The 27,557-nt window shown below is 37.4% G+C and overlaps 1 protein-coding gene across 1 annotated transcript in view; it reads right to left on the reverse strand.

Annotated features, from left to right (window-relative positions):
* Positions 1-5,674: 5,674 nt before the first annotated feature.
* The window catches only part of SENP2 (SUMO specific peptidase 2), a 30,942-nt gene continuing 9,059 nt past the window's right edge, over positions 5,675-27,557 (reverse strand). Inside the window, exons 6-17 of the mRNA XM_061193309.1 lie at positions 24,505-24,673; positions 22,281-22,384; positions 20,488-20,582; positions 19,853-19,904; positions 19,106-19,169; positions 17,359-17,535; positions 15,683-15,814; positions 14,029-14,232; positions 12,912-12,991; positions 10,746-10,830; positions 8,415-8,510; positions 5,675-6,916 (exon numbers count right to left, since the gene is read on the reverse strand). Of these exons, the coding sequence (XP_061049292.1) occupies positions 6,854-6,916; positions 8,415-8,510; positions 10,746-10,830; positions 12,912-12,991; positions 14,029-14,232; positions 15,683-15,814; positions 17,359-17,535; positions 19,106-19,169; positions 19,853-19,904; positions 20,488-20,582; positions 22,281-22,384; positions 24,505-24,673 (1,321 nt within the window). The 3' untranslated portion in view covers positions 5,675-6,853. The remainder of the gene's footprint in view (positions 6,917-8,414; positions 8,511-10,745; positions 10,831-12,911; positions 12,992-14,028; positions 14,233-15,682; positions 15,815-17,358; positions 17,536-19,105; positions 19,170-19,852; positions 19,905-20,487; positions 20,583-22,280; positions 22,385-24,504; positions 24,674-27,557) is intronic.

The following is a 27,557-nucleotide window of genomic DNA, read 5'->3' on the forward strand; positions in this document are numbered from 1 at the left end:
AAAGACAAATACTCCATGTTATCACTCATATGTGGAATCTAAAAAATAAAACAAATGAATATAACAGATACAGACTGAGATATAGAGAACAAACCAGTGGGGAGAGGGAAGGGGAGAGGGACAAGATAGGGGTAGGGGATTAAGACTTACAAATTACTATGTATAAAATAAATAAGCTACAAGGATATATTGTACAGCACAGGGAATATAGCCAATATTTTATATAATAATTTTAAATGGAGTATAATCTTTAAAAATTTTAAATCACTATGTTATACAGTTGAAACTAATATAATATTGTAAATCAACTATTTCAATAAAATAAAGAAATTTTTAAAAGTCATATTTTTTCCTAGTTGCAGTGCATTTCAGGGTAACCAAATCAGTTGATAAGAAGTTTTTCTTTTATAGAAGAATTCAAGGTAATTAACATAGAGAAATGATAGAATTAGAAAATCACCATTTTGTACCTCTTAATAATGGATCATCAATTAAATTTAAAACCAAGAGGAGAAAGATGAATAGGAACTCTGACAGCCTGAATTACAGATCAATCGTAGCACCAGTAAGTGGAACAAGTAGACATTATGCATCATGTGATACAATACAGTATGACCACTAATGAAGTATCCTTGCCTAATAAATTCAACCTGAATCTGATCAAGCCTCTAGATCAAGCTTACCAGTTTACATGAAATACAAGGGATAGAGGAAGTAGTTAAAAACCACCAAGGAGTTATAAGCCAAATTTAGAAGTGGGATTTTCCGCAGGAACACCCGGTTTCTCTAATAAATAATAGTACAAGGAAGGAGACTATTGTTGAACAAAAGAGACTCAAGAGATATAATAACCAACGGCAACGTGTACATTTTACTGGATCCCATATTACTGTTCTGAGACTGCTGTAACTACCACAGATTTGATGGACTTAAACAGCAGAAATTTATTCTGTCACAGTTTTGGAGCCAGAAGCCTGAAATCAAGGTGTCATCAGGGTCAGGTTCCCTCTGAAGGCTCTTCCAGCTCTGGTGGCTCCAGGCTTCCTTGGCTTGTGGTAGCATCACTCCAGTCTTGCTTCTGTAGTAGTCTCATTGCCTCTTCCTTTTTTTAATTTTTAACTCCAAACACAAGTTTATAAATTAGAAAGCAACAGAGCCTGTCCAGCCAATCATTAACACTTGGGTGTCTTTTTCCAGATTTTGTTTATACCTAAAAATGGGTATAAAAATAAACACTGCCTAGGCCCATTTCAACGCCTCCGCCTTATCCATCTCAAAACTGTCTGCTTCTTTCTTATACAGCATGTGATTGCACTTACGGCGCACCCAGACAATCCAGGATAAATTCCTTTTTTCCAGATCTTAATCACATCTTTTGCCAAAGAAAGTAATACAGGTTCCAAGGATAAGGGTGTGGACATATGTTTTTTGGGGCCACCATTCAACCCACTATATATCCTGATTAGAAGAATGTAATAAAACGTTTTAATCATCAGGGAAACTTGAATATGAACTATTAGATGGTACTGGCAAATTCTTACTAATTTTGTTACGTGTAAAAATGACAAAGGCTTTTTTTTTAAGTTATTATATGTTAGGGAGACATTCTTAAGTGTTTAGGTAGAAAGACATGTCTGGGTTTTGCTTTAATATACTCCAGACTCTCCCCCTCCCATGAAAAAAAGGTGAATCAAGATTAGCCACATTTTAGTAACTGCTGAAAGGTGGTGATGATTGTTTATGTCTTAAAATTTCCATAATTAGTTTTTTGTAAAGTAGTTGAATAAAGATGAAATTGTCCACTAAAATGAGACATTAAATCCTTCAGAATGAACTTATCCAGAAGACCTACACAAGACCTACACATGAAAAATATTATAAAACTTAAATCAGTGGAGGTACAGGTCATCAGCCTGTGCCAGAAGAAAAGTCAAAATACTAATGGGTGATTTTTACCTCTGATTTTTAAAAAAATACATGTAACTTTAATTTAGAAATTTTAATTCTAAGAACTTCTCCTAAGAGAATAACTGAAAACACTGCAAGACAGTATGTCTAACAATACTGATTAAATAAATTATGTTATAACCATACGCTGGAACACTACACGACAATTAAGATGTCAATATTTATTGACATGAAAATATGTTCAACATAAATTAAGTGGAAAGGGGGTTATATAGCCACATAGTGTGATTCCATATTTGTTAATAACAAAAATAAATATATATACTTGCACAAGTGTGCACAACACACACACTTATTAATACACACGTGACAGAGTATATACCAAAGGCCAGGATATATACCAGAATGTTAATGTTAAGAGTTATTTACTCTGGGTGGTGAGTTTACAGAACTCTTATTCTTTAACTTTTTTTTTTTAAATAAAGTTTTCTTTTTTTAAAAAAATTATTTATTTATTTATTTATGGCTGTGTTGGGTCTTCGTTTCTGTGCGAGGGCTTTCTCTAGTTGTGGCAAGTGGGGGCCACTCTTCATCGCGGTGCGCGGGCCTCTCACTATCGCGGCCTCTCTTGTTGCGGAGCACAGGCTCCAGACGCGCAGGCTCAGTAATTGTGGCTCACAGGCTTAGTTGCTCCGCGGCATGTGGGATCTTCCCAGACCAGGGCTTGAACCCGTGTCCCCTGCATTGGCAGGCAGATTCTCAACCACTGTGCCACCAGGGAAGCCCTTATTCTTTAACTTTTATCAGTATTTTATTTTTCTACTATGAACACCTATTACTGATACAATTAAAGAAAAATATAAGTGGCACCACAGACTATGATCACCACATGCCCTTAAGGAGGCAGTGTGTGTGCTTGGCGGGTGGGGCCTGAGATGGGGAGAGGGGATACTTCCCCAATGTATATTTGAAGCATATGCTTCCAAGAACTCTATGTTGCTTCTCCTGGCGCGTGCCAAACTGTATTTCACAAAACAGTTCCACAGGTGTCAACACAGAGGGCTCAACGTCCAAGTTTTTAGACACACTAGGTTAAGACATTAATTTATTACGTTTGCCATGCATCCCCAGGAGGAAAACACATGGTACACACATTCACTGGGCCATAGAACCCTTTGTTTTACATCCTACATAGAAGTAATAGGACTTCTACTGAACATATTTCACGAAGTTCCAGTGTAAAAACCTGAAGAACAAGGATTGTTTAACCACGTATTTCCATTGAGGGTCTGAAAACTTCTGGCCCGTTTTCCTAGATTTAGATTGATTCATCTCAAAACAACCCCACATTTGTTGTATTTTTGTGGTCTCCAGCATTATAGTTTTGAACATAATTTGCATTTTGCTGTCAGTTCATTTAGAGCAGTGTTTTTCAAACTGGATTTCTATCCATTAGTGGGTTGAGAAATCAACCTGGTGGTCACATTGATTTTTTAAAATTTTTAAAAAAAAATTTGCAGCGCAGCCAAAAAATACATTTATTACTATGAGTTGCAATCAAAAATATTTGAAAGCCACTGAATTAAAGAGATGAATTTATTGATAAATAGATAAAATCAACACCTATTTCAAACATCCAAACCCTTCCTTGTATATATTAGATAAATTAAAAAAAAAAAATCACCAAAGCAATACAGACACCTAGATCCCCAACTTACAAACAATTACCAAAAATTTGTTTGAATATTGGGTACCTAGAGCTTTTCTTAAAGAAACTATCATAAAGAGATTAGGTTCCCAATTAGTTCACGAAAGCCAGTTTTTTAAAAAAATTTTTATTTATTTTTTTGGCTGCGCCGCTTGGCTTGTGGGATCTTAGTTCCCCAGCCAGGGATTGAGCCCGCGCCCTCGGCAGTGAAAGCGCAGAGTCCTAACCACTGGACCACCAGGGAATTCCCTCACAAAAGCCAATTTAAACTGTGTAGCTTAACTATAGTACTAAGGTTGTTACAAACTTAAATTTCTCCACCATATTTATCTATTCATATCTGAAGTTCAATATATCTTCAGGGACACATTCTCCCTGCACCCACACCTTGCTTGGTCCCAGCACCAAGCAACTCCTCTCAGTGCAGGCAAACATCCACCATTCAACATGGCATTCCCCAAGCTGCGCTTAGGAGGAAAAGATCAGAAGTTCTAATAGCCTTAGGTAACTGAGGTAGAATAAGGGGCTCTCCAGACATCTTCCATAGGCCCCAAGTCTGTTTCCCTCCCACCCTCCTCCTGGCTCAAAGGTCAAAAATGAGAAAGACATTTGCTCACCAACAGTTGTGGGGTTTTTTTTTCTTCTTCATCATCAATCTTTAGGAGAGACTGCCTACTAAAAAAAGAACAATGGTTCACTCCAACTTTTTTTCAGACCCCCAAACTACTGCAATAAAATATATAGAGAGATATAGATATCATTCTCACTGGCTTTAATGTTAATAATTTGCTACTGATAATTAGCAAATTATCAGTAGCTGGCTGCTTTTCTCATAAACTGTTTAGGTATTAAAATTCTATTACCAACAAGTATCTGTACAGAGAAATGTCAGTGCCTAGAGAAGCATGGCTGTGTTATCTCCTATTAAATTCAGAAACTCAGGGTTAAGTAGAATGGCATTCTCCAACTTGACTCTCTGTTCTCATCAATTCATTATGTCCTAGAAGATTATTAAGAGCTATCCTGAAGAATCACATTAGTGGAAAGCTCAGTGAATGCTGCTCTAAGAAGCCCCTCCAAATACTTGTAATACAAATACATTAACCCCCACCATCACTCATTTGGGCTGCCATTCCTAAAAGGATTTACCCCACATGGAACAAATCTTAACCAAGGTTCTAAATTCTCAGGTGAAACCTACTAGTGCCAAGTGGGAACCAGGCGTTCAGTGCATTGCTGACCCAGTAAATCTCTGGCCTTTCTTGGCTGTGCCCGCTGCCTGATCCCAATACATACTGGCACAGCTCCAGAAGCCTCAAGAAAGGAACTGCAGGTAGGGTTCTCTGTACAGCCTAAGCTTGAGGGAGACTCAGCCCAACTGGCTCACTATTTAATCATCACCTAAGCACACGTCCTCTGGTTTGACCATCAAGTAGGCACAGCGGTTTCAATCCTCACCACAGGCACCAGGTCCTATACCAAGACTTTTACACATCTCAGGGAAAACTGCCTGCGAGAGTATGCCTCTGTAGGGCTTCCCTGGTGGCGCAGTGGTTAAGAATCCGCCTGCCAATGCAGGGGACACGGGTTCGAGCCCTGGTCCGGGAAGATCCCACATGCCGTGGAGCAACTAAGCCTGTGCGCCACAACTACTGAGCCTGCGCTCTAGAGCCTGCGAGCCACAACTACCGAGCCCATGTGCCACAATTACTGAAGCCTGCGCGCCTAGAGCCCATGCACCGCAACGAAGAACAGCCCCCGCTCACTGCAACAAAGCCCACACACAGCAACGAAGACCCAATGCAGCCAAAATTAAATAAATAAATTAAAAAAAAAAAAAAAAAAAGTATGCCTCTGCGACCAGAAGCCAGGGCCTCCAGATGGCAGACATGTTGATTCATAGCTAACAGATGCCCAGTTTTTCTGGTTTGACCTCTTACTTTTGTGAACGAGGAGAAGTGTGGGAGGTTTAAGTAGGGAAAGGGTTAGAAATCAGCGTATACTTTTCAGGTTCTGCCAGACAACCTTTTATTACATCAGAAAAGCAACACTAGGCACTAGATCTTGCAAAATGTTCTGACCAACTCTAAACTTTCTGAAATTAAATATGCGTAACCACTGTAAGGTTTTTAATGAACAAAACAGTTAAATACAAATTTCATAGGCAAAATAGACTACTGTATAACTGGCAACCTCAGAGCCAAGTACTAAATTTTCTTGCACAGATTTCAGTGGCGGTGGAATGGGGAAATGTAAATACTAATGAGTACAAAACTTAATTTTGGCTTTATATATAGAAAAAGAAACTTTGAGGAAAATAGCTTTAAACTGAATAGTATCTTTTGAAATACACATCTCAGGCCAGCCCTTACATATCTGAGGCTTATACTCAGCCAGATCTGGGATGAAAATGAAGATTTAGGGTTTACAGTGACTTCAAATCCAGTTTCAAGAGTAGCCAAGTCACCTCATTTCCAGAAAGGGAAGTCTCTTTAGGATGACCACGACACTCTTCTGAAGACACTTGGATAGCCAGAGTTCCTTGGCCACAGTTCCACTTTTCCACGACACCGTGCCAATGCTGTAGTGTGGAACTTCCTCTGAAAGGCAACCAGAGCCCTACACCACAGCGCTTCTCCTGGCATTTTCAAGCCTCAAAAGAAAGAAGACCTCCTGCTTCAAGTCGGCAGTTACTGCTCCAGCTAGAGAAGTTAATTAACCCTTCCTCCCCCAACTGCTTTCCCTCCTGATCTTCAGCAGGGAGTGGCAGCTTAACATTCCTTTCAGAAATAAATAGTTCAAATGAGAAATTCAGAGTTAACTTTAAAAGAGCAGCAGAAAACAGCCACTGCCCATTATGTTTGCAAATGAGTGAGTGAATGAATACACGTGAACACACAGAAAAAACAAATCATAGAATAAATCCTGCATTTCCCACATTCATAGGGAAAAAAAAAAAATCTTAAAAAAAGTATTAATTAGCGTTTGTTCTCGTGTGGGTTGACAGTCCAGGGCTCTGAGCAGGCACGGCCTTATAAACAGGGTTGCAAGCAGCCCTCCACACACCAAGTCAGGACTAGGGTGCAGAGAGGGGCCTTCATGCACTTCTAACAGCTCAGTACCTGTGAGAGAACAGAGGTGATGCAGGGACTTTTTAACCCACAATGCATGAGGTATATGGAAACGTCCATCCGTGAAAGAACCACCAGCAGCGGGAGGGACTGCGGCAGGGCGTTCTCACAGCAACTGCTGATGAAGGATTTCCCACACCATCTTCTTCCGGAACAGAGGCATCTGGTGCTGCAGAGAATCCACAAGTAACACATACATCACACATGAAAGTGCCCAGCGTCAACAACCTTTAGTTGTAGCATGTAAATAAAGTAGGATGTCAATGTCCTTTGTGTAAGCCTTGACTTTTCCGCATCATGGTACAGACTTACAAAGCCATAAAAAAAGGAGGTTATTTGTATTATTATATGTATCATAAGCATTTTTACATGTTAAGGAAAATCAAAGCAGGATGCAGAATTATACAATAGAGTCCAACAACAACTTCATAACAAAAACGTGTACCAAAAAGGGAAATAGCTAAGTGGTGGCACAAAAAGTAACTTTTCTACTCATCTGTATTTCAAAACATTCTAAAATGAATATATTCTGCTTTCTTATGAGAAAAACATGAAGTCTATTTAAATAAAGAAAAAAACAAACCTGCAAATTACTCTGTGCTATACCAAATGTTGTCCACAGCCAATTCTGTTCAAATAGCAACTTCCCCCCTTCAAATCTCATGTCATTAGGTTCAGAGAATAAATAACTCCTTCTTTAGAAGCATCAAAGAATTAGATGCTTTTCTTAATATATTATTCTGCTTTAACTGATAATCACTACATGGTCCAATTTTCAAAGCAACAACATGCAAGACAAATCCAAAATCACCTGTAACTCTTTTTGATGAAATCAGATACCCTTGAGGTACTCCTGGAGTTTCCTTATAAATAGTTGGATATACCATTTTACTATAAACTAGTGTGAAGAGGCCTAAAAAGTCTTAACACATGGATTCATAAATTATTTTAAATAGCTCAAAACATGTAGTAAAAAATTACATATTTATTCTTAGTAAAACTGCTGAAGCTAACCAATTGTATTAATTCAGCACGGGAGCCCTAGTTAGTTCATGTTGTTCAAAAGCTTAGAATGGGGTTATTATTAGTCCTACTATTCAATATGTACAATTTGGTAGCTATCAAAATGAGGTCTGTTAAAGCAAACTATTTTTTAAAGGAGGTTGTCCTTGGTTGTAAAAAGACTGAGAATCCACTATTACAAACATAAATACTCAAGAGTTCCCAACATATTTGAATTTCCACTCAAATGCAGAGCTATGGAGAACCAAAAGTAATCAGAACAGAAAGGAAAATCAGGATTCATAGTTACATCTTAGACCTGCAGCTTAAGTTCTCACAAGGCCTGATTTCCCCATGCTGTTACATATTCTGATGTGCCTCCTTCTTTGGCTAAAAGTATTAGTAATACTCAAGAACCAGTGAACACTGGAGTTCGGAGATACGCAAATTGCCCCACTGGTCACCAAAGACTAGGATAAACGTGAGAGCAGATACAGTGACAAACCCTGATACTAGCAAGAGTAGGGCTATGGCCAAGGTTTACAGCAATAATAGTAGCACAGCTACCATTATTAAGAGCTTAATGTGTGCCAGGCACTGGTAACATGCTCTGAGTTTATCTTGTTTAGTAACAAGTAAATGGATGAGGAGGGGTCTCCACTCACCTGAGTAAATGTGATAGGTTTGTCCCTAGAGATATAATCTGCATATTTACAAGTAAACATTCCACAATCACTCCCATTCAACTGTTGAGGAATCTCCTAAAATTACAAAAAAAAAAGAAAGGAAGGGGTAAAATTACATAAAATACAAACTCCTTTGACTTTTTCTAAATATTACTGTGGATAAACAATATTATAAAGGTAAATGTTAAATCTGGTATTACACAAACACACACACACAAACACAATTAGTCTTTATGTGGCATAAAAACCCAACCCATGACATGGGAGTATGTGAGCCTCATGGAAAATGTTTTTTAGAAGGAAAGAGAAAAGCAAAGTGAGAGTTCCATCTCTCAGCTCTCATATAAACCAAATTGAAAGAAGGTTTATTACCAGGAACAGGAATTCTAGTCAGAATTGTTTCAGGGGCATTCATAAATTTTGAAAAGGGCTAAGTGTGGTTCAATCAGAAATATGCTTACAGTACAACTAACCTATTTCCATACTGCAGAGTCTGACTTGTCTTCCCTAGCCAGAAAACTAAGACTACTGCCTTGGACCCCCACAGCTGCAAGTAGGAGAAAGAAAAAAGCCTCTTTATAGGGTTTAACCAGTTAGGAAATCTTGCCATGATGTTCAGTTCTGTCCAGAAAAAAAAAACACTACTGCTTGCAAGCAGCACTTAAAGGCACCATAAACCAAAGGCGGTGGATTCAAAGCCCAGGTGAAGTAAACTCACACATTCCCCAAGCCCGTGTCGCACTAATCTTGGCCAGCCCCTTACACACTTTGGCTGTCAGTTATAAGGGGAATAAGAGTATAAGAGAGTCTAATTCCACTGCTGGAAGACATACTAGATGACAACTCAATTTTTATTCAAAAAAATACACATGATTATTGTAAAAAGGAAAAGATTGAAAATGCACACCACCCATACATATGGTAGGTACCTCGAACTTCTCTCCTGAGCCCAGCATCTCTCACAGAGTGGAGAGAACTATAGACTCCACCACACAAATGAAGAGAATTTGTCTTCTTTATTACATTTCCCATTCCCGAACACAGTTACTCATCCTAACAAACTCTTCTTTTATCTGTGCTTTCCTCAGGAAATTTCAACACTTACTCTTCTAATTATTCAACTTAGAAATGAAAATGCTTTTGGATAAAGATAGTCAGCCATTATATAGAGGTTAGGGCTAATATTGAACTCATGTAGCTTACTTTAAAAAGGAGCCATGAGGGGACTTCCCTAGCAGTCCAGTAGCAAAGACTCCACACTCCCAATGCAGGGGGCATGGGTTCAAACCCTGGTCCAGGAACTAGATCCCACATGCTGCAACTAAGAGTTCACATGCTACAACGAAAGATCCCACTTGCCGCAACTAAAGATCCAGCACGCGGCAATAAAGATCCCACGTGCCGCAACTAAGACCCAACACTGCCCCAAAAATAAATAAATAAATAAATATTTTTTAAAAAAAGAAAAGGAGCCATTAGGACTAAAAGATGTATGCATTTTTAAATTAATTAATTAATTTTTGGCTGCGCTGGGTCTTTGTTTCTGCAAGCAGGCTTTCTCTAGTTGCAACGAGCGGGGCTACTCTTCGTTGCAGTGAGCAGCCTTCTCATTGTGGTGGCTTCTCTTGTTGTGGAGCATAGGCTCTAGGCACTCGGGCTTCGGTAATTGTGGCGCACGAGCTCAGTAGTTGTGGCTCACAGGTTCTAGAGCACAGGCTCCATAGTTGTGGTGCACGGGCTTAGTTGCTCCGCAGCATGTGGGATCTTCCCGGACCAGGGCTCGAACCCGTGTTCCCTGCATTGGCAGGAGGATTCTTAACCACTGCGCCACTAGGGAAGTCCCAGATGTATGCATTTTTAAACCCTGAATGAGATTCAAATCTGGCACGATCCAAAGCACATTCACAAATAGCACACCTGACTGTTGAGGACTCACAGCATCGAACCCTTAAGATCTAAATATACAAATTTCTCAGATAAGTTTTGAACAGGAGCTTTAAAATTTCGATTAATGCCAACCAAGAAAAGTAGCTGGCTTGAATTTATTATGTTGTGTTTTTTTGTCAATTTTTTGAGACATGCAGATATTTAACATTTATAGTTTAAGAAACAAGATAATGGCTTAAAAGCAAACAACTTGGTTAAATGAACTTCTGAAGATTTAGAAGTGATCATTCTAAAGATGTACACCTCAGGAGAATGCAAGCCTAAGGATGAGTGAGTAAGGGGAGGAAGGAAGCCAAGTCTAAATAATATGCTACTGACAGGAAACGCCACAAAGTATTTGAAATACAGATGATCACCACTTACATGTGGCTTCATGCTGTAGTGGGTCCACTCTAAAACATTCAGGTCAATATTTCTTTTGGTCTTACTTTCATCCTGTAAATACTGACTGAAAAAACAGCAAAGAAGGAATATATTGATGAATCCCTGTGGAGACTTAGCATTATGACTACAAAGACATTGTGATGTTTAATAGACCTGCCATTCTCAAATCCATCTCTGTTAGATTTTTTAAAATATGATTGTTTTTGGCTTTTTACATTTTATTTTGTGTTTTTTCTGATTACAAAAATTATATATGGTTATATTTTAAAAACTAAAACATAATATGTAAAATGCAAAAGACCCCATAATAACCACTCTAGAAATATTTACTATTAACGGTTTGCTGTTTGCTTTTCTAGTTCTACTCCACCCCATTTTAAAACACACATTTTATTCTATTAAAAAAAAGTACTTCATTCTATAACTTGCTTTTTCTCACTTAAAAATAGATATAAAACAAGACATCTGGCCTGGAGTCTTAAAAAAAAAAAAGGCACTGCCATGGAAAACAAAAAAAAATGTAGGAGACTATTCTAAACTAAAGGAGACTAAAGAGACATTACTTACATGCATGAACCCTGACTGACTTCCTGGATTAGGAAAAAAAAGCTATAAAAGATACCTGACGATATCAGAACATGAATCATATATTACACATTAGTGGTTGTCAATTTTCTTAAGTGTGATAATGGCATTGTGGTTATGTAAGAGAATTTCCTCATTCCTAAGTGATATATACTTAAGTATTGAGAGTGATTTAATTTTATCCAAATCTCCAGAGGGTTATCGAATTTAACGCAGGCATCTCAGTTCTCACCCTAACCTGCATAAAAGGTAAACCAGTGCTATGCTAGGGCATGCGCTCTCAACGGGAGCAGCAATGTCACCCCCAGAGAGGTGAAAACTGGTTCTTAGAAGGCAAAAATCTTAGATATTTCAATGGTTTGTAGCCCTCTAAAGCTCAACCCAACAAACAAAAAAAGTCTCTTCCTTAATACTATTTTCTCTTGTCATGGAGAAATTAAATTTAAAAAAAATTTGGAGTGGGGAGGTGATAATGAAAAAAATTGAGAAAAGTTGGACTAGGGGCATCAGGAAAGGGAGGGGGCCTCAGATACCCAAAGAACCTGAACTCTTCATATATTAAAAAAGAGAGAGAGAGGGGAAAAAAAGTATGAATGTTATAAAAGTATGGTTTTTTGGTATCCTATTATAAGCAACAGACAAAATTTTGCTGTATGATTCCAATGAAAACATTCATAAGTATGTGATTATATGTATGTGTATGTGCACACGTATGTATGTATGCACATTTTACATACATCTTAAGCAGAAAAGACTAGAAGGAAATAACTGCTTTATAAACAATTTGGTGCATCTTATGATTTTAAAAAATTTCTTCTCTATATTTTTTATTCAAGATAAACACCCATAAATAAAAAGGATCTTTTACACTAAAACAACATCAAAGAAGAAAGAACTGAATTATTGTTAACTTTTCTTCACATCATTCAACAAGAGTTCCTTACTAAAGTATCCTTATTAAAATTATCCAAGTATCCTTACTAAAATTAAAAACTGGAACCTGCATTTGCTTCCAGTGAGCATAAGGGTTTCAAAATAGACTTGTTTCACTGATTTGCTTCCTCTCTGTGAAATTCTTGTCATCACTTTACATAGCTAATAGATGGCTATGCTTTAAAGGCAGGTTTCTAGCAATTACTATTAAAACAGTTGCCTACAAACCATGTTTTAACTTAAAAATTACCTCCAGGTTCTATGAGATAAACCGAACCATCATGGAAAGCACAGAGACATCAGTGAGTGGGTTTAAGAATTGAGAGAACTAATGTATCAATCCCAGAGAAATCTAATTCAAATCACGGGATTCTGATCAAATATATTTTACATTATGACATATGACAAACTTCTTTTCAATGATGCTATTAAATAAGATTTCTCAGTTAAGATCAGATTTTGGGGTTATTTTTAGACAAAAAGATGGATTCAGGTCAAGTTGTGAACAACTAGGAAGATAGCTCTCACTACACATTAGACTACCATCCACCAGAGGATGGAAAGAAGAAAGACCACTTAACAAAGGGCACACTGAGGCAACACTGAAGTTTTTAAGCCTTTACTTACAGGAGAATCTCACAGATCCTGTGGCCCTTTTGTCCCATAGAATCCAGATATTTAAGACACTTTTTTCTTAGGTCTATCACCTATAATGGAAAAATGCAACATCCAGAAACAACCATCACAAAAATGAGAATTTTATTTCTAAAAAGATAAGCATTTAAAAAAATATCAATATATGTACCAACATGAATGGATTTCTAAGACACATTTTTCATAAAACATCACAGATGATATGAGCTCCATGTCTATAAAATTATATTTTTCTATTCCTAGAGAAAGGCATAGAAACTTATTCCTTAAAACATTAGTGGTCCTCTCAGAGTGATGAGATTTTTTTTTTTTTTCCTTTTTCTTTATACCTTTACTTTACTACAATAAACCTGTTATCTTATAAACAAAAGTAATAAAATAACCCACGTATATTAAAATTCTTTCCTATTAAAAATCAAAGCTCCTCCACTACACAGACTGTCTTGTAGCTTTCTAAGTTGTTCAACTCAAGAACTAAGAAGGGACTCTGCAGAGTATGCCTTTAACATATACTACGGGACTCTCACTAGACAGAAGAGTCGCCTTCATTTCCAGCACACTTCATTTTATTGTGCTTTGCAGACACTGCATTTTTCACAAATTGAAGGTCTGTGGCAACCCTGCATTAAGCAAGTCTATCAGCGTCATTTTTCTAACAGTGTTTGCTCACTTCATGTCTGTGTGTCATATCTTGGTAATTCTTCACAACATTTCAAACTTTTTCATTATTACTATACTTGTTATGGTGCTCTGTGATCAGTGACCGTTGATGCTACTATTGCAAAAAGATTACAGCTCACTGAAGGCTCAGATGATGGTTAGCATAAAAAGTAGTTAGCAATAAAGTATTTTTAAATTAAGGTACGTAGACTGATTTTTAGATATAGTGTTAATGCAGACTTAACAGACTACAGTGTAGTGTAAACATAACTTTTATATGCACTGGGAAACCAAGAAATTGATGTCACTTTATTGCGATATTTGCTTTACAGCGGTGGTCTGTAACTGAACCTGCAATATCTCTGAGGTATGCCTGCATTTAACAAAACAGTCATTATCCAAACTCCAACAATTAAACCTCTCGACTTACCACCAGGCTCCAATGTACCTTACGATGAATAGGCACCAGAATAAGTTCCTGTTCAAAGAGATTGACCCCTTTGGTCCATCTTTTCACTGCTTGGTAACCCCCAGACTTTAATTTCGGATAGAAGAAAGTACTGAATGCATAAAGTGCTGGATACCCTTGTTTTTTATTTCTTTCCACCAGGAGATTCATGTAAAAATTAATGACCTGTAATACCAAGAGAGTAAATGTTGGAATATGGCAAGTATATTATCAAAACTAGATTTCTACCTAACTGAATTAGGATGAATTAGAAAATAAGCTGAGGGAAGGGAAGGTACTAAGGAAGGGGATAAAAGGGCTGTCTATGACAGAAGATGGAAAACAAAAAATGATCAGTGCAGGGACTTCCCTGGTGGCACAGTGGTTAAGAATCCGCCTGCCAATGCAGGGGACACGGTTCGATCCCTGGTCCGGGAAGATCCCATATGCCGCGGAGCAAATTAGCCTGTGTGCCACAACTACTGAGCCTGCATGCCACAACTACTGAAGCCCACGCACCTAGAGCCCGTGCTCCGCAACAAGAGAAGCCACCGCAGTGAGAAGCCTGCGCACCGCAACAAAGAGTGGCCCCCGCTCACCGCAACTAGAGAAAGCCCGCTTGCAGCAACGAAGACCCAAAGCAGCCAAAAATAAAATAAATAAAATAAAATAAATTTATTTAAAAAAAAATGATCAGTGCAAAATGGGAGGGATTAAGAAGGAATGAGACTGTACTTTTGAGGCATATGAGTAGGAGAGACAAGAAAGAACTCAAGGAGAAAGTCTGCAACAATGAAAATGTATATGTAATTATATCACACACAAAATATGCAAAAATATTAACTGGAAGTGAATTTTACTATATATAAATTACACCTCAATTAAAAAAAATTAAATGGAAGGAAATACACCAAAACATTAGTATTTTGTTTATTTTTGAGTTGTGCCACTTTCGAACGATGTTTTTCCTTCACTTTTCCTGTATTTTCTAAATTTTCTATAATAAACATATTACATTTATAATGTGAAACAGAAACATTCTAATTTTACAAGAATATGTTTATATGTCACTAGTTATAGCGGGGAGGAAGGAAGGCAAAGGGAGAAAATGCAGGGGCTGAGCAGCTGGGTAAAGAACCAACTGGGAAATTGGCAAGAACCAAGAGCTAGCTTTAGCTAAATACATAAGGATACAAGATGACAATTAGGCAAATTTTACAGTTATCACTCAAATGAAATAAAGAAAAAAATCACATAGTGTACATACAGTGATCAATATATTCCTTTATTATTGAAATAATAAAATGGCTCCTATAAGAATTCATCTAAAATAAAGTATCACTTGCTTGCTTCCTTCCATTTATCACTTGCACCCAGGATTTATAAAAATCTCACTGAAGACTAGTAAATGCAGTGGTGGATGAAATAAAGCACAAATGGAGAAGAGGGAAACATTGCTAGTTAAAGGCAGCAAACAATCAGAATTAATCATCTTTTTAAGGTTTAAGATGTTTTTGTTTTAGATAAACTAAAGCTGCTTTACCAGCCCCTTTTAATTGTGTAGAAACCACTATGGTTACAGACAGAAAATGGTTAAGCATAATGATAGTCAAAGGGGGAAAAAAAGACAACTTACTTCATCATTGAGCCAGTGATAGTTCTTCAAGGTCTGGATATCTCCTCGAGTGATTCGTAATTTGAAAGCACTACTTAGGATCTCATCCTGTGGGCCATGGCCTAGAGCATTACTGATTTCCTTTTCCATGTCCTGAATTACAAAGTCCAGAGGTTGCTACTTTAATATGGAACCACTATCAGATACTGAAAGTCTGAGATGGAAAAAAGCTTTTCATCTCTGTAATACCTGACCCTTAAGAAATATATACCATCAAAGACCTACTAAATTGAAGTAGGAAAAGATTTCAATTTAGGAGCACAAAGCAATCTTACTACTAATGGTTATAAAAAATGCTAGTTCAATTATTAGCTTCTGAAAACAATAATTTGGTAATAATATTTAAAGTATACTCTCAATTATCCCACTACTATGTGGGATACATGAGCCAAACATGTACCAGATGCTTGAAGCACACAATTAATCCCTGCTTGTGGGGAAAGTATTATCACCATTTTATAGAAGAGGTAAAAGCTCAGAGAATTTTGGTTACATGCTCAAAGTCATATAATGATTAAAAGGCAGAGCCAAGATTTGAACCCAGGAGTGTCTAACTCCTTAGCCTTTGCTCCTTTCACAATACTATAAAAGCATTTTCATACTTTGCTTATCTACCTCCTGAACTTTTATTTTAAAACATCAAAGTAATAAAATTAGGACATCAAAGAGATCATTCTATCCACTTTTGACATGAAGAGAGTAAGCAGAAACTAGAAAACTAGGCAGCAGTCTAGCAACTGAGTCCTTATTGAACAGATGGCATCATTCTAAAGAATTACAAAGAGAAATGCATATTTAAGCTATAAGCCTGAATCTATAAACCAATAGAAATTATTTCATCCAAATATTTTCAATACTGCTCCCCCCCACTATACACAATTTTGCAATTTTATGGATCTCTCTCTCTCCACCTGTATGCCCAACATATAGTAAGTGCTCAATAAATATTCACTGAATAGTACTGACTACCACAACAATGGAGAAGGAGTCAAGATGTGGGCTCACCTTTAAAATGAGAATTTTTAACTACCTTCATTTCCTTGTTTTCTATGAGTCTTTACTTATAGAAATGTTTCAAATACAATAATCATTGAAAGGGACATTTTAGTGAACCATAATCGCTTAACAAAAACCTCAATGAAGGGGAGTTCCCTGGCAGTCCAGTGGTTGGGACTTGGCACTTTCACTGCCGGGGCCTGGGTTCGATCCCTGGTTGGGGAACTGGGATCCCACAGGCCGTGCATCTCGGCCAAAAATAAACAAATAAAATAAAATGTTTAAAAAAAAAAAAACGAACAACTGCAATGAACTCCTTCCTAATGTCAAACCCATACAGTGTAACTCAAAATATTTTAAGTTTAGAAAAAGAATCTACAAAGAACCCATTATATTCCAAGATATGTGACAATTCTGTCTACTCACATTTGCTGAAATTAATCTAATCCCTTAGGCCACTTTCACAGATCACTAATGATCAGTGTAGCCAGTGACTGACCAGCCCTCGGGCCTGATTTCCTTCATATATACATTCCCCAGCCTGGAGAAACTCTTCAAAACAAAACATTCACTCAAGTCTTAAATAACTGAGGTTATTTAAAAAACATGCCCCTTATTCTGATCAACACAAGAAACAATACCTCTGTAAGTTCAAGAAGATCATCTGTCCTTTTATCCCTCTCTTTGCTTGAGCAATTTTTTTCTTTTGTCTCAAGTATTGACATCTTTCTCCTGAGTAAGCCGTTGCTTCCACTGCCCAGGCGGAGTCGGGCTGACACTTCTTCAGATAAGTCAGGTTCCAGCTGGAGTCCCCTCCTCTGATCAAAAAAGTTCCCATATTCTACTGACATGTTTGATACTTGCACATATAAACATATGTAACACATGAAATATAAAACAGCACCATTATCTTGAAAGAAAAGAGAATTAGTAAATCCCCAAATGAGTAAAGTAGATTAAGCATATCTGCCTGTCCCTGGAAGAGGGAACAAAAATTGTTCAAGACCTAAGGCTCACAACAGGACACCTCAATTACAAACCATGAAACAGAACATTCGTTTTCCCTGGAGGTAGCAAGAAAAGTATTTTCAGTTCTCTTATTTCAATTAAAAATAATACAGTTAAAAGACATTTTGAAAAGCTTTAAAAAAGCAAAAAATATGACCCATAATCCCACCACTCAAAATAAACCACTTCTATCCTTATACCAAGTAAACTTGTTCTACTTCATCCTTTTAAAAAAGTAATTATATATTATAGGAAAATGCATAAAACATTAATGTGCCACTTAGTTTTTGTAATATTAACACCTATGTAACCACCATTCAGGTCAATAAACAGAATTTTGCCAGCATCCCAGAAACTCTGATAAGAATCTTTCCTTATCATGACCCTACGGAACTGTTAATACTGAACTTAAGTCATCTGCTAGGCAAACTTATCTAAAATTAGGAAATTTATTTAGAAATAGAGCATTGGACTAGAACTACACTCTCAACACACGTAGCCAGTGCTCTTTACTCTAGCTGACTGCCAGGTATACTGGTCCTAGGAAACCAGTAGCTGCTGGCCCTTCCACATGGTCCCAGATTGCAATGCCTTCAGGTTCAGCCAGGATAGAAGCAGGATGTAGTCTTTAGCCAGGTAACAAATACATTAGAGAAGGGAACAATCTAAGACTTAGGACTTAAGATCATGACTTAAGACTATGACTTAGCCTTAAGACTAGTTCTTATGAAGATATCAAATGGGAAAAGAGAATCTTGATCAGACTGCTATTTAACACAAAGCAGTTCCCTAAACTTTGGTATTTCTATTACCTAAAATATGAAATAATCTAAAACTTTAACTTTGCATTTAGTTTAGGAATATAATTCTTTTGGATATGGAGTGCTTAGTAAAACACTTTGCCACTATTATTTAAAATGTTGGTATTGCTATGGAGATCATTGGGACACTTCTTATTCTGATACTTATATAGAAAATATAAAATCCAATTAAGCAGAAGATTGGTAATATTTTCAAGTAAATATGAAATCTTGAATCTGAAAAGAAAGTCCTGAACAACTATTTTCCCTAAAGATGTATGGTTTTAAAAAATTCTCCAAAAGAAGCCAGGCAACAGAGATAAGGGTTGGGATGGAGGCAAGTTAGTCTCTCTTACAAAGCTGGCTACAGCACAGAGATAAAAATCTGGCAACTCAGAAGAAAGCCAAAGGTGTGTATCCTCAATGCCTGCTGCTTCTTCAAAGAAAACAATGGAATTAGAAATCAAAGTAACATATATCATCATATATCATCTTTCTTATTTTTCATGGGCACCAAAATTTTAACATAAGTCAGGTGAAAGAATAAAAGACATAAAATTTAACTGGGGTTTCTACTTACACCTTCATTTTCTAGTCTGATTCCAACTGTCTTCTCTGTATCAGAAAGTTTCCCCTTTGAACACCTGAGGAAAAAAAGTGAGAGATTACAGACTGGATGACTGTAATCTGATACATATTAAACTAGTTTCAGAAAGAAGATTTAATAATTGTAAACAAATATTGCCTTGAGTTTATATAGTCCTCTAAACCAAAGGTTAGCAAAATTTTTCTAAAAAGGATTAGACAGTAAATATCTTAGCTTTGCAGGTCTTATGGTTTTTGTCACATCTTCTCAACTTTCATTGTAGTTTAAAAGCGGCCATAAGTAGTATGTAAATGAATGAGCATGACTGTGCCCAATAAAACTTTACTTACAAAAACAGGCAGGTGGACCAGATTTGGTCCATGGGCCATAGTTTACCAAACTCTACTATAAATGAACCAGCATCCAAAATCCTAAGGCACACAGAACTGCCTTCACTGTTCATATACTAGAGATGCTGATCACCAGAGATGCCCACCACACCCACGCTCTTGTCTAAGCAGTACCTATGCCTCCCAACCTCTAATGCCTAGGGGAGAAGGGCACCCTCCCAAGCTAGGGTGGACATCTGACACAAGAGCTACCTATGTACCCACATATGTTGACCAGCTACCAGAGCTGAGGAGAGTTCACAATTCCTCAGACATGGTTACTCATAAATATAGTTTATAAAGTAAGAAAATAATATGTCAAAGAAAACTTAGAATAAACTGAACCATGTACCTCTTTTCACTTCTCACTGAACATAGAGGTCCCCTTGTTTCAACAACTCTATCTGTGAGGATGATAAAAAAAAAAGAAAAAAAAAAAAGTGTTTCCTTTATTAATCAATCATATAGCTGGAATTTCAATTTACGGTTTCCAAAGTATCAAGATATTAATTTACATTGAAATGCTAAAATGGGTTCCAAAGACATTAGCCTCCATACAAATTAAGTTGCTTAAAAATGCATAAATCTCTTTCTGCTTTAAATATAATCTTTAGTGTAAACTGACTAATATCTGCTCATCTGGTAAGCTATCATTTAGTGTCATTTAGTGAACAGCAAGTGGAGAAATACAAGGAAATTAATATACGGAATACAAAGAAATTAATTTTAGGCTCACAAAATATACACTATGATATAGAAGCTAGGAATAATAATCAAGAGGTATTTTATAAATTGGCTTTATTTTGAAATAGCTTTTTTACTAAACTACTGGTACTGGTAGGCCCCCATCAATGCCCTGGGGTCTGATAATATTTTAAAGTTTGGTACACCATCTTTTACTAGTATGTCATTTTTCAATTTTATATGCACTTGAACTAAGTTCAATATATTAAGACTATTAAGATACAGCTAAATCTGGGAACTCACATTGTTTTGGAACAAACTGAGTTGTTTTGACTCCATGACTTTGCTCTTGCCCCCAGCCTTTGGTCTTTAATGTGTCCATCTGACTTCTTTGAGAACTTAGAAACACAAAAAGTGAAGAAGATCAGATACAAAAGGAAAATCTATTATAAGTATTCATTATCTCTTTCTGGTAAGCTTCTCCAAACAGGAGTTATTGATAACCCAGAAATGTCAAATTACAAGAGAAAGGACGCAACATAGCATCATCTGGGACTAGGATAAAAGGAGTCTAATCCTGATTCTAATATTACAGCCAAGTTACCTAACCTCCAGTTTCTCCATTATAAAAGTGGATGTTCTCAATCCCCAGCACCACCTTGACTGAAAAATCTCAGCATGATAACACCCAAGTTACAAGACGAAAAATTTTAAACGCTATACTGAAATGGATCCCAAAACAACACATTAAAAGAACATAAGAAGAAAAAGAACAACAACAAAAAAACCATAATAAGCAAAATAGTTTGAGGATTTTGCTGACATGACAAAACCAATAGTTCATGAAGCATACTATTGCTTCCAATAGTGGCTAGTCAAAATGGAAAAAAATATGAACATTCTGATAGACTAAACTGAATTTCTTTTTAAATAAATTTCTTTATTTTTTGGCTGTGTTTGGTTTTCATTGCTGGCCGTGGGTTTTCTCTAGTTGCAGTGAGCAGGGGCTACTCTTCGATGTGGTGTGCGGGTTTTCCATTGCGGTGGCTTCTCTTGTTGCTGAGCACGGGCTCTAGGAGCGCAGGCTTCAGTAGTTGTGGCACACGGGCTCAGTAGTTGTGGCTCACGGGCTCTAGAGCGCAGGCTCGGTAGTTGTGGCGCACGGGCTTAGTTGCTCCGCGGCATGTGGGACATTCCCGGACCAGGGCTTGAACCCGTGTCCCCTGCATTGGCAGGCGGATTCTTAACCACTATGCCACCAGGGAAGTCCCTGAATTTCTTTTTAAAGTTCACAACCAAAGTTAAAATTCCCAAAGTTAAAATTCTTGTTACTTCTGCATTCAACAAGCTAGACAGTCTTGTGACTTCTTCACCTTCAACTTACTGTTACATAATTTCTGGGACTCCCCTCTGTGTATTCTCACACTGCTTGTCAGAATTATCAAGTAGATCTCAAACCTGAGCTCACATATTTTTTGTCCCCTTGTTTACAGGGAAATAAAAGGCCAGACATCAATTCCTTCTGCCATTCTCATCTATTTGGTCAACTCAGCACAGTTAATTAACAAGCTGTCTTGTAAGGAAAACTTCTTATGACCTGGGATGATTTTAATCTTGTCTCTAGAGTGGAAGATTTCCGACTGTGCTAAGATGCATCCACTAGGATGCTTCAGAGACTATGTGTACGTGGGGCGGGGGGGCGGGGGGCGCGGTGCGGGTGGGGGGAGATGAAGGGAGGGACGAGCTGGGGAGAAGAGGGGGAAAAAGAGAGGAAGACAGAGGTCATGAGAAACGTGTGTTGGGGAGGTTGAAAAAACTCTCTGCTCCCTGGGAACCTGACTTCAACCAGTGATTCCACTTTTCTGTATCAGAGTTTTATGTTAAGAGTTCACTTGAACAAAGGACTCTTAAAGCTAACAGAAAATTCTATTTTGTAAAACCACTGTTCAATATAATCCATCAGTACAGACAAATTACAGGGCTCGCTCTCTCAATATTAATCTCTTTTTTCAGCAAAGCCCTTCCCACCAATCCCTTCTCCAAAAATAAGGAAAAAGATGTCTGGCAAAGCATTTATCTTGTTAACGCATCTTTACCTATGATGAGTTGAAGTTACAGGAGGAACAGAGTTTCCATGACCACCTTCTTTAAGTCGCTCCAATAACCTTCGGTATTTCTCTCTTTCCTCTTTTTGAACACCCTAAATAAAAGAAAGCATTTAGATAACTACCAGCACATCAAACCTATAATTAAATCATAAACAAAGACTAAGAGGTCAAACGCAGCTCATAGATGTGTTTCATTCGCCAGCACAGTGTTTTTGTAATTTTAGTTTTCTTTTAATTCCTTTAATTTTAATTACCAACTTTATAAATTAAAAAGAAAAATCCAATAACATCTGGTCTCTTTTGAAACACTGTATCAACAATCTGGAGCTATGTAAGACTATTTATTCCCTTGGTCACCTATTCACTCCAGTCCATTTCACTCATTTACATTATCTGCTAGACCTTGATAGCATCTGAGTTTTTGACAGTGAAACTGGGTTAACCACAAAAAACTCAGCAGAAATAATCCACTTGCATATTCAGAACATTCAGCTTCCAAAACAGAACTGGTCTCACCAAAGTCACTAATGACCCTCTATGGCCAAATCCAATGGACACATTTTCAGCTCTTCTGTCACTTGACCTCTCTCCAGCATCTCACCCTGCTAACCTCACCTTGCCTTCCTGGACAATACACTCTCCTGATTTCTTTTTTTTTTTTTTTTAATATTTCTTTATTTTCTTTATTTTTTTGGGTCTGCGTCGGGTCTTAATTGTGGCACGCGGGATCTTTGATGAGGCACGTGGGATCTTTTGTTGCGGCGCGCAGGCTTCTCTCTAGCCGTGGCGTGCGGGCTCCAGGGTGCGTGGGCTCTGTAGCTTGCAGCACACAGGCGCTCCCATTGAGGCGCACAAGCTCAGTAGTTGTGGTGCGTGGGCTTAGTTGCCCCGCAGGATGTGGGTTCTTAGTTCCCAACCAGGGATCAAACCTGCATCCCCTGCATTGGAAGGCAGATTCTTTACTATTGGACCACCAGGGAAGCCCCTCTCCTAATTTCTTATCTTCTCAGTCTCCACTGAATATTATTTCTTCTGCCTGCCTGTAAATGTCGATGGTTCTGCCCATTATCTCTTCTCACACTACATACTCTCCCTGAATAATCTCTTCAGCTCCCTTGATTTATCTAACACCAATATGCAGAAGATTCAGAAATGTGTCCCTAACCCTGCCTTCTTCTCAAAACTCCCATATATCCAAAAGTCTACAGGACAGGTCTTCTTGCGTGTTTCACAGGCACTTTAAACAATGTCCATAACTGAAGTCATCACCTTCCCCTAAACACGTAGGGTATCCTGGTCAGTGGCACACATTTATCCAAGATTGAAATTTGGGACTCAGGCTCTTCCATCTAACCTTATATCACACTTAACCAGTAAGTATGTCCTTGCTAATACTACCTTCTAATATTTCTAGAATATGGCCTGTGTATACCCCATACATATCTGTTCAGTCCCATCCCTTATTTCTCATCTAGGAGGTACTGAAGCCTACTTTGACACCTCTCCTTAAAATCCCCTCCAGGGCTGCAGTCCATTCCTTTCTCTGCCTACTTGCTTGCTGATTACAACAATTAATGTATAAGCTCCTAGAGAACAGGGACCATATTTTATTCAATTCTGAATTGCTGAAAACTGGCACAGCACCTGGGACCCAAATAAACATTTCTTTGATGAACTAAGCTAAGTGGCTCAGAAAACCATCTAGCAAATTGCAATAGGTGATGGTCTGGGGGAAATGCCAGAGACAGGAATAGTTCTAAATTCTCCTGGAATAAGTGAAGACTTCAAGAGGGAAGGGAAGATTGTTGATGAAGACATCATGCTAGGTGCCCTAAAAATGGAAGGAAAAAGCAGACATGTACACCATTTACTTCCCTTACTTAGTCACAGTTATTACAGCTTATACAAGAAACAAGTTAGAATAATTCAGGCACCCAAAAAGAAAGAATCTATAATCGTACCTTTTCCTAATATGATTCCTTTTTCTTTCTTTTACCTGAAAATTGACTACATATATACAGAAGAATACATATAAGCATTGGAGTCAAATAGGGGCCAGATATAGAAGGGAGACTGGGAAATTTACAGTCCCTGTACACCCATTTATACCTTTTGAATTTTGTACCACAGAACATATACTATTTATCCGGCCCCCCTCCCCACCCAAATTCCTAAAATTGCTTTTAAAAGAGATCAGGCTAAAAGGGCTTACCTCCTCCACAGTACAGTGGGGACGCCTCAGACCCTTGCCACCCTCTTCAGAAATCATCTCTGTTACAACCTGTTCCTGAGGCTTCCACGTTAAGGAACTCTCCAGATTGCCTTTGCTATGGCGACGGCCACCTGGTCTTCTATTATAGGCTTCTGAGCTCAAAGTAAAACTGAGAGGAAAAAAGAAAGAAAAAGTTATTCCCAAATGGCTTAAATTGTTGGAATTTAAGCTCCAGACAATCCTGTGACTAAGCTGTCTCAGGTTAAGCTTGCTCCTGGCAAATCAGACAACCACCATTCACAAAAATTAGATCTCTAGAGCAGAGGGCACCCCAGAATTCTGCTATGGTATGTCTATTCCCAGTCACCAGGGCTTCCACATGAAAGCCTTTGCCTTTTTCCTCATGCCCAATTTTCCAACTCCAACTCTGGCTTAGCTCGCTATTACACAACATACCCTCCTCTGGTACTACACTTTTCCTTTAGTCATTTAGCACCATTGAAATTAATTATTGGTGTGATTGATTAATTATTGGTGTCACTGTGGGACTGCATCCCACACTAAACTTTAAAGTCCATGAAGACAGAGATTTCATCCTTCCACCACCGTATCCTGGTACATGGTCTAAGCCAAAAGGCACTCAATCAGTATCTGCTGAATACTAAATTAATGAATACTAAATTAATAAATGCTAAAGAATGGGAAGCCATGAATGAAGCCCTCACCTAGTCATTGTTGCTGGTTGATAGAGCCTGCCTCTCTTGCCATTACCGATAATGGAACAAACTGACATCATACCTCTCTTGATGTGAGGTTTAAGAAAGGACACATCACATATGCAGTATTTTTACCAAAAAATTTGCATAATCTAAAATAAATCATGAGTAAACATCAGACAAAATTAAGGGATTCTACAAAAGCAATGCTTTGTACTCTTTAAAAATATTCATGCTATTACAGACAAAGAGAGGCTAAGGCGTTGTTCCAGATTAAAGGAGATCAAAGAGACATGAAAATTAAATGTAATACATGATCCTGCCCTGAACTGTGGGCCAGAAAAAAATAATCTCTATAATAGAGAAATTTAAATAAGATTATATAATAGTACTATATCAATGTTAAATTTTCTGATTTTGGTAGTCTGTGATTATGTAAGTGAATGTCCTCATTCTGAGAAATAAACACACTCAAGTACTTATGATTAAAGGGGCATGAGTCTAAGACTTACTCTCAAATGATTCAGAAAAAAATATTATGTACATATAACAGAGAATGATAAAGCAAACTGGAAAAATGGTAACAACTGGTGAATCTAGGTCAAATGTATTCACCTACAGAGTTGCAAAATACCGTACATGAAGCAAAATCTGACATAACTGGATGAGAGAAATAGTCAAGTCCACAATTACAGTAGGAAACATCAACACTCGATACTCATCAATCAATAAAAAAGTAGACAGAAAACCAGTAAGACCTGTAAAACATTATCAGCAAACATTAACTGACATTTACAGAACACTCCACCCAACAATAGCAGAAGACACATTCTTTTCAGTGAACATGGAATATCCAGACTGAATATATTCTAGGACATAAACAAATGTTAACAAATTTAAAAGGAATGAAATCGTACTAAGTATATTCTCTGACCATAATGAAATTAAACTAGAAATCAGTAACAGAAAGATACCTGGAAAGCCCCAAGTATCTGGAAATTAAACAATATAATTCTACCCTTCTAAATAATCACAGGTTAAAGAGGAGGAGTATGAATGAAGAGTAAAATGAAGAGTATAAGCCTGATGTTTTGTAGAATTAACCTTAGTTTCAGCTTAACCAGTTTTCTCATAATTATATTCAGATTATTGATCTTTTCAGGAATACTACATTAGGTGATGATGTCCTGCTCAGTGCAATGTATCTGGAGGCCAGGATGTGAGTTTGCCCACTGTGGGTGATTTAAACTTTGATCCTTTGGTTAAGGTGGCGTCAGGCAGGTTTCTTCACTCTGAAGTTACTATTTTTCCCTTTATAATTAGTAAGTAATATGTGGGGAAAAATTCTGAGTTTATATAAATATTCCATACTTCATAAAACTTTTACTTACTAGTTTTAGCTCAACTGACAATTCCTGTATATATCAGTTATTACTGTGATAGTTAAAAGATGGTGATTTTCTAATTCCATCATTCCTTCTACACTTACTAGTTGGCATTCTACTATAAAGACCTTTTCCTCCCACACTATGTATTTATTTATTAACATGTGTATTCTTGTCTTTACTCATTTGATGCTTAAATTGTCCCCAGCTGGCCAGTGAAAGCCCCTTCAAGTTTCCTCCTGTGTCATGTTGATAATGTCCCCAGGTTTTTAGGGCTCCTTTAATTGCTGGCACAGGACGTTCCACAATCATTTTTTACTTTATCTCTCCTAATCCTACAATCAGCCATTTATCCACCTCCAGGGAGCCTTACTTTTTATAGTTAGTGTCTCATTTTCAAACATGAGTGGATAGCCAAGGAGTACCAGGTATTTGAATAAGAACTCGTAAGAAAGATAAAACCAAAATAAACCAAAGGGGGAGGAGTAACTCAAAGGAAGCAGACAAAGCAAGGAGGAGAAGAAATTTTAAAATAATTAACAGCTTTAGAGAGATAAGAAAAGATATTGCACCTCTATAATAAGAATTCGATGGTTGGAGAAAGAAAAAGCCATGGGGAATAGGGAGTGGGAGGATGCTTACAACTTAAAAACTATGAAGCCAAAAAAAAAAAAAGTATACATATATGTTTATCTCGGTGGTAGAAGATTTTTTTTAAAAAAGGGTGAGGACAAAAACAAAAGAGAATTATATATGAAAATTAAATTAGATCAATCCATAAGGTCCGATATCCAAGCAACAGAAGTTCTAGAAAGTGAGAACACAGAGAGAAGAAAATTACTAATAAAATAATAACAGTTCATTGTATACATGATTTCTGCACTGTTCTGAATGCATATTATACTTCAAAAAAAAGTTTAGAAGTGAGTGACAATTCTTTTTTAAAAGGTTT

Source organism: Eubalaena glacialis, chromosome 6 (assembly GCF_028564815.1).
Source record: "Eubalaena glacialis isolate mEubGla1 chromosome 6, mEubGla1.1.hap2.+ XY, whole genome shotgun sequence".
In the NCBI taxonomy this organism is placed as follows: domain Eukaryota; kingdom Metazoa; phylum Chordata; class Mammalia; order Artiodactyla; family Balaenidae; genus Eubalaena; species Eubalaena glacialis.